At 39.4% G+C, this 12,837-nt stretch overlaps 1 protein-coding gene across 1 annotated transcript; it reads left to right on the top strand.

Moving 5' to 3' along the window:
- Positions 1-826: 826 nt before the first annotated feature.
- On the top strand, positions 827-6,948 carry LOC121444745 (tripartite motif-containing protein 43B-like). Its single transcript, XM_041646644.1, has 6 exons — positions 827-1,237; positions 1,787-1,882; positions 3,191-3,421; positions 4,807-4,829; positions 5,232-5,329; positions 6,449-6,948. Exons 1-6 carry the CDS (start codon positions 827-829, stop codon positions 6,946-6,948), a joined length of 1,359 nt encoding a protein of 452 aa, XP_041502578.1.
- Positions 6,949-12,837: the final 5,889 nt, after the last annotated feature.

Genomic DNA, 12,837 nt, shown 5'->3' with positions numbered 1-12,837 from the left:
GAGATCTGCTTGCCTCTGCCTCCCAAGTACTGGGATTAAAGGCGTGCGCCACCACTGCCTGGCTCACATGCTCCTTTTCCATTTTGATTGTTGTCTAAATTCTAAAGTGCTGATACCTGTATATTAAGTATACCCATGTAATATATAAAAATTAAACACAAAGCAGAGAAACTAGCCTACGAACTACAATCCCAGAGAACTTAGACAACAATGAGAACACTAAGAGAGACTTATGTAGATTTAATCTACATGGAAGTTTTCATAAGACTCCCCTTGTATTCATTCAATGGACCTTTATATAGACATGGAATCCTGTTGGCATGAGTGAAGGTTTATTTGAAGTAGTTTGACTATAATTGGCAATCCACATGAAGTGCTTCATGATTTTGGAAACCGTGCTAAAATTAGAAAGCAAAACATTTCCAAGGGATCCTGTTACTAGGGAATTGTTTTCCTGTATAGATAATCAAAGATGGAAGAGTTCAATCAACATAGTTCTGTAGTAAATGACCAAAATGTTACTTTGATCAATGCAGTGTATATTCATTATAAGCACATGTCTCAGACCTTGAAACAAGGTACTAATTTGGATGGAGTCTCTGAAAAAGATGCAGATTGTAGGGCACAGAAAGTCATGAAATCAATCTGTATTCATGTGAAGAAGAGTGAAACAAAAAAATTAGCAACTGCAATCCTAAGATTATTTTGATTTTTGACACCTGAAAATGAAGAATGTGTTGTAATAAATACAACTTGAATAACATTTTGTGAAGTTTTTTTTCCTTTAGGTTCAATAACATAAATTCTGCTTTCTTCCTTTAGAAAAATGGAGTCAGACCTCTCACAAGCCTTCCAGGAAGAACTCAACTGCTTCATCTGCATGAGCTACCTTACAGACCCAGTCACCATAAACTGTGGCCACAGCTTCTGTCGAGCCTGCCTCCACCTTTCCTGGGAAGACAGCCAGGTTCCTGTCCAATGCCCTACGTGTAGGAAACCATCCCAACAGAAGGACTTCGGAACCAGCATTGTTCTGAAGAAGCTGGTGTCCATTGCCAGACAAGCCAGCCTCATGAAGTACCTGAGCTCCGAGGAGCATCAGTGTGTGACCCACAAGAAGACCAAAAGGATCTTCTGTATGGAGACCAGGATCTACCTCTGTCAGCTCTGCTCTGACTCCCAGGAGCACAAAGGTCACAAACACTGTCCCATTGAAGCAGCTGCTGAGGATCAAATGGTGAGTGATGTTTCTGAGAGAACATGAAACCTGGAGAGTGAAGCTCAGTGGACAACAGGAAGATGCTGGTCCTGATTATGAGGAATCCACTCTCTTCTGAATGGTGGCACTTTATTAGCAGCTAGTGAAGAAAGAGTGACTATAATGTGAACACTCCTTGGGTGACCCATGGGTGTAAGATCAATTGTGTTTTATTATACATTATTTCTAGGTCACTGTAAAGTGAAATACTGTAGTCACATCTTTTAAAAATACCTTTGACTGGTGACTAAATTAGAAAATACAATGGAGTCAGCTACAGAGAAGCCTGTGAGAAACCCAATATTATGCAAATCACTCATATATTATTCATAATTATTTATCATGTTACCTGAACAAAGAGATATGCCATATTCTATTTCAAAGTTTTTAAATGTAAAATTCAAAGTTACCTAAAGTAAAAAAGAACATTGTGCTCCTTCTTTTCTTGCTAAAGTTAATTTATGTCATGTCTAAGAGTTTGCCCATCATTACTGTTTATCAAAAGTTGATATTCATCGTTTCTTACAGGAGAGACTTCTACAGCAAATGACATCTTTATGGGAGAAGATCCAAGAAAATGAAGAGAATCTAGAGGAAGAAAGCAGAGTGAAAAATTTGTTTATAGTGAGTATGATATTTATGCTAAAAATCTGGTTGAGATAGTTTTTGTTTTCCAAAATCTTATTTTAGGATTTGCATATAAGTCATAGATTGTGATACTAGGAGAACATTTTATGACGGTCTCCTATTCCACATGTGAAATAGAGCTCTGCACATAGAAAGATGGTCTGGCTGTACGGAAAAAGAGTCTTGAGACTAAAGTGTCGATTGCTGACAGTTCAGCACACTGCATTAGACTCTAGGACTGCACCACGAATTCTAATTATTGCATGCAGAGTTTCATACTCGCGTGAACATAGGAGTTATCAGTCAATGCCATTTCTTCAGGCAGCCCTGGTTTTCTTTGACAGGTGAAAATGCTTAGGGCTTGATTGCCTTTGTGTTGAGGGAGGCTACTTGTTTATTCCTGGTCACTCAGACCCAAAATAATCACACAGACATTATATTAATCAAAATAGTGCTTGGCTGATTAGCTCAGGCCTCTTATTCACTAATTCTTACATCTTAAATTATCCAATTCTTGTTATTTTGTGTATTACCACAAGGCTCGTGCTTTACTGGTAATCTTCTTGCTGGAGGCTTGCATCTTTCTCCTTTGGCAACTACATGGTGTCTCCTTGATTCTGCCTACTTTCTCCTCTGTCTCTGCTTGGAATTCCCACCTTGCTCTATTCAGCCTTTCCAGAGGTCCAAAGTAGCTTCTTTATCAAGCAATGGAAACCAAACACATTCACAGCATACAGAGGGGAATCCCACATCACCTCTCCTTTTCTGTCTAAATAAAAAGGAAGGTTTTAACTTCAACATAGTAAAATTACATATAACAAAATAGATATAAAGCATGAATTAGTCACATTATTTATATCTACTTTATCTTTTATCATAACTAAGGAAGATTATAATGAAAACTATCTCTATCAAAGACACCAGAAAAATATAACATTACCTAACTTAACAGGAAGTTCATCGTAAAGAACCTCCAAAACTCTAGAATTGACAGACATCACGTTGCCTGGACAGTCACCCAATGTTTTTTTTTTTTTTTTTTTTTTTTTATGACACTGGAGCATCCATCTTTAGCCTACAGACATAGTTTCCAGCAGCCTTTTTCACGACGAAGGAAATTTGAAAAACTGTTTCCCCCAAAAGAAATAAATTAAACCAATGAATTTCTATTTTTGCCAAGTCCATCATTGTGTGTGTAGCACAGTGATAGATAAGAGTCCTTCATCCAATTTAAGCATAGAAGGATACAATGGAGGAGAATGACGTATTTTATAAATATCACTGTCAATGTCCCATTTTCTTCAGGACTACCTGAATATGAGGGAAAAAATGATCAGGAAAGTGTATAGGAAATGGCATGCAGCCGTCGGTGAACAGGAAGAGGAACTCATTGAGTGCATGAGCAGTGAAGGCAACCGTGTTTTAATTAACCTTAAGGAAAATGAAGCCATGATGATCCAAAAGAACAAACAACTAAGGGAAATGTATCAGAGACTGATGTCAATGTCCCAGGAGCCATATGTGGTACTGCTGCAGGTGAGCATGAAGGAGGGAAGAAAGGCTTCATTGTCTTAGCCCCACACTGGTGATTGCTGTACTAAGATTGCTTTCACAATTCCCTTCATTTATGTCAGGGGGTTCCTTTTCAGGAATAATCTGGGGAAACGAAATTCTGTCATAATCTTGCCAGAGACGTTTTTGAAATTGTGTAAGTAGATTCCCCAAGAAATATGTCCTAACGTTTGCTTTTGTAGCCTGCTTCTCTGAAAGATGAAATTCAGTGTTACCATTCTTATACTCCATAGCCTCGACTTGGATATTATGAACAATTTCAGAGAAAGTTACTACTTAATTTCTACTTTTTAAAAGTTGCAATTTGAGAAATCTTTACAAGGAAGAGATTTTGAGGCAGGTTCCTATTCTCCAGCTCATGATCACCTACAACTCACAATAATCTTCAGGCCTCTAATCTAGCAATTCTAGAATTAGAGGCATGAGGCACAATGCAGTGTTGAAGTCAGACATTTGAAGTACCCTTTGTTAAAGAATAAATCTGTTTTGTGTTCAACGTAGCAGATGTTTTCTTTTGCGGACAGTTGGCATTTGAAAAGCAATGTAAAATCAGTATGAAGAACCTTCTCATATTTTATTCTGTAGTGATTGGAGTGGTGGGGCTGTGTCCCCAGCACCCCGGCCGCCTGCTAGCTTGTGCCCCGAAATAATTACACGGACACTGTATTCTTTTAAACACTGCTTGGCCCATTATATCTAGCCTCTTCTTGGCTAACTCTCGCACCTGGACTAGCCCATTTCTAATAATGTGTGTAACACCCCAAGGTGCGCTTACCGGGAAGATTCTAGCCTACATCCATCCTGGGTCGGAGCTTCATCACATGTGTCTGGGGGAGGGGGAGCATGGCCTCTGAGCTCACTTCCTCTTCCTCAAGCATTCTGTTCTGTTTACTCCTCCCACCTATATTTTGACCTATCAGGGCCAAGCAGTTTCTGTATTACTTAACCAATGAAATCAACAGATTGATATATGACACTCCCACATCATTATTCTCCCAGCCTGATTCATAAAAAATTTGGATTGTGAGCCGGCTGGTGGTGGCGCACGCCTTTAATCCCAGCACTCGGGAGGCAGAGACAGGCGGATCTCTGTGAGTTCGAGACCAGCCTGGTCTACAAGAGCTAGTACCAGGACAGGCTCCAAAACCACAGAGAAACCCTGTCTCGAAAAACCAAAAAAAAAAAAAAATTTGGATTGTGCTAATTTGCCTTGTTGGCATTATCCCAAGAATTAAATATAAAATTTCGGGTTAGATAGTATGATGTTCTCTGTTATTTAGATAAACGTCACAAAGAAACTTTGTATTCCATTTCATCAATAACATATTTTTTTCTTATTTTCTTTGCAGGGGTTGGAAGACATGTTTAGAAGGTGAGTTTAGCAGTTGGTGCAAGCCAGGATACCCTAAAATTGTTGTAAAATTGATCAAGCTACCTTAGCAAATGCATATGAACTTTGTAGAGAGAATATTCAATTGTTTGTTTATGATGTGTTTTGGATTTTTTATTTGATTTGTTATATTTGTGAGGAGCAAATGTACGTTTATGTTCATGCCAAGTGGTATTGCATATGTGTGGAAGTCAGAGGACAACTTTCAGGAGAGAGTCCTCACTTCTACCATGGGTTCCAGTGGTTGAACTCAAGTTGTCAGGCTTGTGTGAAAATGGGATTGGACCCCAGAGCTATTTGGCTAAACTTGGAGTAAGGTTTTTCCTAATCAACTGTGATGATATCTTTGGCAACAGGCGAATCAGTATTTTCTTCTCCTTGCAGGAGTGAGTCAATGCAGTTGAGCATTCCCCAGGGTATGAAACCGGAACTCTCTGCCCTCCCCATCACTGGACTCACTGAAGGATCCAACTGCTTCAAAGGTGACTGTGAGCAATGATGGAAATAGCACAGGGACCCCTCTACAGTGAGATAACCTTTGCAAATATAAATATTTTAGTGCCTGAAAAACAGGTCTTGGTTAGTCACGTTGTATTCCTATTTAATCACATAACTATCTTAAAAACAAAGAAACAAAAATGAATACCAACATAATAGGTTGCATGTGATAGTGGCCAAAAAGATAGTAACAGTTTTTCATTGAGGCCTAAGGAATGGTTAATTAATTCAGGACAGTGTCACTCAAATTAATAGTACCCACTGGTGGAGATATTTGATTATGTTTCTTTATACTTTTTAACAATTGATTTTATACTACATTATAGATAATAGGTAATAGATTAAAAATATACAAGATATACTGTCATACATTTCTAATACCAACAATATTGTAGAGAGAGAGGACTGCCAATGAGTTTGAAGACAGTCTTGTCAACATAGTGAATTCCATACCATTCAAGGTTAAAAAACAAGACCCTATCTCAAAAGGATTTAAAAAGAATAATCATAAAATAACTAAACAGAGCCATTTATCATGAGCAATGAATATAAAACAAATTCATAGGACATGAGGCTGTGTCTAAATCCTCCTCATAGATCTAGAAGTAATTTTCAACCTCACAGGGAAAAAGTATTAGAGGAACTAGAACTCAAAGGAGGACAATTACTTACAGGTATCTACTTCTAAAATATATTGAGCTCTATCTTTGGTATAAATATGATTAACTACATGGAAAGAACAACACCAATGTGAAAGCAATCACTGCACATGTTTTATGAATAACTTTTTATGTAGACCTAGGAGGACAGTCTTTGCTATTGCCACGGCTGCTATATACACGTCTTCACTTTACCAGGTGTATTTAAAAGTCACCTGTCAGAAGTAGGCTGATGCTCCCTTCTCTAACAGCACCTACAAAAATATCATAAAAGTTTTCATCATGCTACAACTCTGTTTCTTTTAGATGTCCTTGTCTTTTATGATTCTGAGCGACATTTAACCTGTTATCATACCTGTTTTTAAAATCTGAGAAGACTCTAATGACTCCTGACACCTGAGAAATACAAATGGCCATTTAAAAAAATGTTTATTCTTCCCACAGTGTGCATTTCCTTTGAAAATCTAACTGTATTCCATTGCAAGAAGAATCTATTTAATGTCATGAGAAGATTCAACTTCAGACATCAGCATCAGGATACATCTGTGGATCCTGCTGGATTCTATTTGGCCTCATGGGGCTCACAGTACCTCGTCTCAGGGAAATATTACTGGAAACTGGATTTGAAGGACACATGGGATTGGGCTGTAGGAGTTTGTACAAATTCTTGGTTTAGGAATTCGAACAAAGAGGTAGAAACTAAGGGTGCCTTCCTTCTTTTCTGTATGAAGGAGGGTAATCATTACAGTCTCCTCACCACTAACCCAGTAATCCATCACTATATAGAGAAGCCACTGGGCCAGGTTGGCGTGTTCCTTGATTGTGAGGCTGGATGTTTAAGCTTCCTGAATATTGCCAAGAGTTCCCTCATATACAAATATCCTAATGGCACCTTCAGTCATGCTGTTTGGCCTTTCTTCTCCAGTGGCCAAACAAAACCATAGGTAGTTGTAATCCATTATCTTGTGTTTTTAACTATTTCCTACTGTAACGATACATCTTTTATTGGTGTTGAAAATTAAAATACTGTAAAATGAAAAAGAGGCTTGACTACATTGCATTTTTCACCTGTGTTCTCTATATTCCACAAAGAACAACTTCACTTCATAATGGTTTTGTCTTGTTATTTGTCTTTTTTTTTTCAAATTCAAAGGTTTATTTAAAGTATGGCTGGGAAGTGTAGGAAAGTTCAAACACAATTTCTTTAAATATATTTTAACTCTCATGTGAATGTACATATAATTTTAAGTACATGTATTTTTTATTATTTTTTGAGAGAGCCCCATATTGTAGCTCCCGCTCAGCAATCTCGCCAGTCCCCAACTTTAATATTTTGAACAGTTGTATATGATATTCTTATGCCAGCAATACTGCTTTCTTTTAATTTTTGATAATTTTATAGGTATGAAATAAAATTTTACCATTAATTCAATTTCAGTATTTTTTTTTAATTTTTTTTTATTGCGAAAAGAAGAAAAAAAACATAAACAAAAAACAAGTTTCCATCTCCTCCCAGCCTCCCATTTCCCTTCCCCTCCTCCCACCCTTCTCCCCCTCCTCCCACCCTTCTCCCCCTCCCCCCCCTTCTCCCCCCCCTTCTCCCCCCCCCTCCAGTCCACAGAGCAGTCCGGGTTCCCTGCCCTGTGGTAAGTCCTAGGTCCTCCCCCCTCCGTCCATATCTAGGAAGGTGAACATCCAAACTGGCTAGGCTCCCACAAAGCCAGCACATTAAGTAGGATCAAAAGTAGGCTTCATTCCTCAGATGCAGGGCTGGTTCAACATATGAAAATCTATCAATGTAATCCAGCATATAAATAAACTGAAAGAAAAAAAACCATATGATCATTTCATTAGATGCTGAAAAGGCATTTGACAAAATTCAACATCCATTTATGTTAAAAGTCTTGGAGAGATTAGGGATACAAGGGTCATACCTAAATATAATAAAAGCTATATACAGCAAGCCGACAGCTAACATAAAATTAAACGGAGAGAAACTCAAAGCCATCCCACTTAACTCAGGAACACGGCAAGGCTGTCCACTCTCGCCATACCTCTTCAATATAGTGCTTGAAGTTCTAGCAATAGCAATAAGACAACATAATGGGATCAAGGGGATTCGAATTGGAAAGGAAGAAGTTAAACTTTCGTTATTTGCAGATGATATGATAGTGTACATAAGCGACCCCCAAAACTCCACCAAAGAACTTATACAGCTGATAAACAGCTTTAGTAATGTGGCAGGATACAAGATCAACTCCAAAAAATCAGTCGCCCTCTTATACACAAAGGATATGGAAGCAGAGAGGGAAATCAGAGAAGCTTCACCATTCACGATAGCCACAAACAGCATAAAATATCTTGGGGTAAATCTAACCAAGGAAGTGAAAGATCTATTTGACAAGAACTTTAAGGCATTGAAGAAAGAAATTGAAGAGGATACCAAAAAATGGATGGACCTCCCTTGCTCTTGGATTGGGAGGATCAACATAGTAAAAATGGCAATTCTACCAAAGGCAATTTATAGATTCAATGCAATCCCCATCAAGATCCCATCAAAATTCTTCACAGATCTGGAGAAGACAATAATCAACTTTATATGGAAAAACAAAAAACCCAGGATAGCCAAAACAATCCTATACAATAAAGGATCTTCTGGAGGCATTACCATCCCTGACTTCAAACTCTATTACAGAGCTACAGTAATGAAAACAGTGTGGTACTGGCATAAAAACAGAGAAGTCGACCAATGGAATCGTATAGAAGACCCGGATTTTATCCCACAAACCTATGAACACCTCATTTTCGATAAAGGAGCTAAAAGTATACATTGGAAGAAAGAAAGCATCTTCAACAAATGGTGCTGGCACAACTGGATGTCAACCTGTAGAAGAATGAAAATAGACCCATATCTCTCACCGTGCACAAAACTCAAGTCCAAATGGATTAAAGACCTCAATATCAGCCCGAACACACTGAATATTTGTCTTTTTTTGTACTTGTCAGAATTACTCATTAAAACTAAAGCCTGAAATCAGTGCTAGACCCTTTTGAAGGAAACTCAAAACCTTCAGTTGACTTCTAGCCCAATAAAAATACCATATAGCGATGTTTTATTTAATTATCTTATTGGTGCCAAGTAGGAGCACAGATGTGCTGGCTATTTTCATTCCAACTTGAAACAGGCTACAGTCATCTGATTGAAGGGAAACCCATTTGAGAAAATTCCTCCATCACAACTGACTGTGCTTAAGCCTATAGAGCGTTTTCTTAGTTATTGATGAGGAATTGAGCAGACAGTTGTTGGCACAGTTTTCCCTGGGCTGGAGGTAGTTGGTTCTATAAGAAAGGAGGTTGAGCACCAATGGTGAACAAGCAAATAAGAAAGATCACTCCATCAATTTGCTTTAGTCCCTACCTCCAGGTTCTTGTCCTATTGAGTTCTTTTTTTCTTCTTTCTTTCTTTCTTTCTTTCTTTCTTTCTTCCTTTCTTTCTTTTTTTTCTTTTTTTTTATTGAGAAAAAAAAATTTCTGCCTCCTCCCAGCCTCCCACTCCTCCCCCCTCCCCCCACTACTCTCCCCCTCCCCCCACTAATCTCCCCCTCCCCCCACTACTCTCCCCCTCCCCTCACTCCTCTCCCCCTCCCCCCACTCCTCTCCCCCTCCCTCTCAAGTCTGAAGAGCAGTCAGGGTTCCCTGCCCTGTGGAAAGTCCAAAGTCCTCCCCCCTCCGTCCTGGTCTAGGAAGGTGAACACCCAAACTGGCTAGGCTCCCACAAAGCAAGAACATGTAGTAGGATCAAAACCCAGTGCCATTGTCCTTGGCTTCTCAGCAGCCCTCATTGTCCACCATATTCAGAGAGTCCGGTTTTATCCCCTGCTTTTTCAGTCACAGTCCAGCTGGCCTTGGTGAGCTCCCAATAGATCAGCCCCACTGTCTCCGTCGGTGGGTGCACCCCTCTTGGTCCTGACTTCCTTGCTCATCTTCTCCCTCCTTCTGTTCCTCATTGGGACATTGGGAGCTCAGTCCAGTGCTCCAGTGTGTGTCTCTGTCTCTATCTCCATCCATCGCCAGATGAAGGTTCTATGGTGATATGCAAGATATTCATCAGTATGGCTATAGGATAGGATCATTTCAGGTTCCCTATCCTCAGCTGCCCCAGGAACTAACTGGGGACCTTGCCTTGGGCACCTGGGAGCCCCTCTAGGTCCAAGTCTCTTGCCAACCCTAAGATGGCTCCCTTAATTAAGATGTGCTTCCCTGCTCCCCTATCCAACCTTCCTTTATCCCAATCATCCCGTTGCCCCAAGTTTTCCCCATCCTACCCTTCTCACTTTTCTCTCTCCCTCTCCCCTTACCCCCCTCCCACCCCACCCTTAAGATCCTGATTTTTTGCCTGGCAATCTTGTCTACTTCCCATACCCAGAAGGATAGCTATATGTTTTTCTTTGGGTTCACCTTCTTGTTTAGCTTCTTTAGGATATCAAATTATAGACTCACTGACCTTTATTTAGGGCTAGCAACCAGTTATGAGTGAATACATCCCATGTTCATCTTTTTGGGTCAGGGTTACCTCACTCAAGATAGTATTTTCTATTTCCATCCATTTGCATGCAAAATTTGAGAAGTCATTGTTTTTTACCGCTGAGTAGTACTCTAATGTGTATATATTCCACACTTTCTTCATCCATTCTTCCATTGAAGGACAACTAGGTTGTTTCCAGGTTCTGGCTATTACAAATAATGCTGCTATGAACATAGTTGAACAAATGCCCTTGTCATATAATCGGGCATCACTTGGGTATATTCCCAAGAGTGGTATTGCTGGGTCCACGGGTAGGTTGATCCCGAATTTCCTGAGAAACCGAAACACTGCTTTCCAAAGTGGTTGCACAAGTTTGCATTCCCACCAGCAATGGATGAGGGAACCCCTTCCTCCACAACCTCTCCAGCAGAGGCTATCATTGGTGTTTTTGATTTTAGCCAATCTGACAGGTGTAAGATGATATCTTAAAGTTGTTTTGATTTGCATTTCCCTGATCGCTAAGGAGGTTGAGCATGACCTTAAGTGTCGTTTGGCCATTTGAACTTCTTCTGTTGAGAATTCTCTGTTCAGATCAGTGCCCCATTTTTTAATTGGGTTAATTAGCATTTTAAAGTCTAGTTTCTTGAGTTCTCTATATATTTTGGAGATCAGACCTTTGTCTGTAGCGGGGTTGGTGAAGATCTTCTCCCAGTCAGTGGGTTGCCTTTTTGTCTTAGTGACAGTGTCCTTTGCTTTACAGAAGCTTCTCAGTTTTAGTAGGTCCCATTTATTCAATGTTGCCCTTAATGTCTGTGCTGCTGGGGTTATACATAGGAAGCGATCTCCTGTGCCCATCTGTTGTAGGGTACCTCCCAATTTCTCTTCTATCAGGTTCAGTGTGCTCGGACTGATATTGAGGTCTTTGATCCATTTGGACTTGAGTTTTGTGCATGGTGATAGGTATAGGTCAATTTTCATTCTTCTACAGGTTGACATCCAGTTGTGCCAGCACCATTTGTTGAAGATGCTTTCTTTCTTCCAATGTATACTTTTAGCTCCTTTATCGAAAATGAGGTGTTCATAGGTTTGTGGGTTAGAATCTGGGTCTTCTATACGATTCCATTGGTCGACTTCTCTGTTTTTATACCAATACCAAACTGTTTCAATACTGTAGCTCTGTAGTAGAGTTTGAAGTCAGGGATGGTAATGCCTCCAGAAGTTCCTTTATTATATAAGACTGTTTTGGCTATCCTGGGTTTTTTGTTTTTCCATATAAAGTTGATTATTGTCCTCTCAAGATCTGTGAAGAATTTTGATGGGACCTTGATGGGGATTGCATTGAATCTATAAATTGCCTTAGGTAGAATTGCCATTTTTACTATGTTGATCCTCCCAATCCAAGAGCAAGGGAGATCCTTCCACTTTCTGGTATCCTCTTCAATTTCTTTCTTCAATGCCTTAAAGTTCTTGTCAAATAGATCTTTCACTTCCTTGGTTAGAGTTACCCCAAGATATTTTATGCTATTTGTGGTTATCATGAAATGTGATGCTTCTCTGATTTCCCTCTCTGCTTCCATATCTTTTGTGTATAGGAGGGCGACTTATTTTTTGGAGTTGATCTTGTATCCTGCCACATTACTAAAGGTGTTTATCAGCTTTAGGAGTTCTTTGGTGGAGTTTTTGGGGTCGCTTATGTACACTATCATATCATCTGCAAATAATGAAAATTTAACCTCTTCCTTTCCAATTCGAATCCCCTTGATTCCCTTATGTTGTCTTATTGCTATTGCTAAAACTTCAAGCACTATATTGAAGAGGTATGTAGAGAGCCGACAGCCTTGCCGTGTTCCTGAATTTAGTGGGTTGTTTTCTGTGTTTCTATTTTGTTGATTTCAGCCCTCAGTTTGATTATTTCCAGTCTTCTACTCCTCCTAGGTGAGTCTGCTTCTTTTTTTTCTAGAGCATTCAGGTGGGCTGTTAAGTCTCCAATGTGTGCTTTCTCCGTTTTCTTTAAGTGGGCACCTAGTGCTATGAACTTTCCTCTCAGAACTGCTTTCATAGTGTCCCATAAGTTTGAATAGGTTGTTTCTTTATTTTCATTGAATTCAAGGAAGACTTTGATTTCTTTCTTTATTTCTTCCTTGATCCAGGTGTGGTTCAGAAGTTGACTGTTCAGTTTCCATGAGTTTGTAGACTTTCTGGGGGTAGCATTGTTGTTGAATTCTAACTTTAATCCATGGTGGTCTGATAAGATGCAGGAGGTTACGAATATTTTTTTTATAACTGTGGAAGTTTGCTTTGTTACCGA

This window comes from Microtus oregoni, unplaced genomic scaffold (genome assembly GCF_018167655.1).
Source record: "Microtus oregoni isolate MIOR12 unplaced genomic scaffold, Mior012 000139F_ref0000186, whole genome shotgun sequence".
Classification (NCBI taxonomy): domain Eukaryota; kingdom Metazoa; phylum Chordata; class Mammalia; order Rodentia; family Cricetidae; genus Microtus; species Microtus oregoni.
Note: the sequence above shows the minus strand (reverse complement) of the source record. Positions and strands in the feature narration are given on the sequence as shown.

Excerpts from the sequence above, each read along its gene's own strand:
- LOC121444745 (XM_041646644.1), top strand. The coding sequence starts at position 827 with ATGGAGTCAGACCTCTCACAAGCCTTCCAGGAAGAACTCAACTGCTTC. Across the intron at positions 4,830-5,231 it reads TTGGAAGACATGTTTAGAAG|GAGTGAGTCAATGCAGTTGA; the intron begins GTGAGTTTAGCA and ends TTCTCCTTGCAG. Across the intron at positions 5,330-6,448 it reads AGGATCCAACTGCTTCAAAG|TGTGCATTTCCTTTGAAAAT; the intron begins GTGACTGTGAGC and ends TTCTTCCCACAG.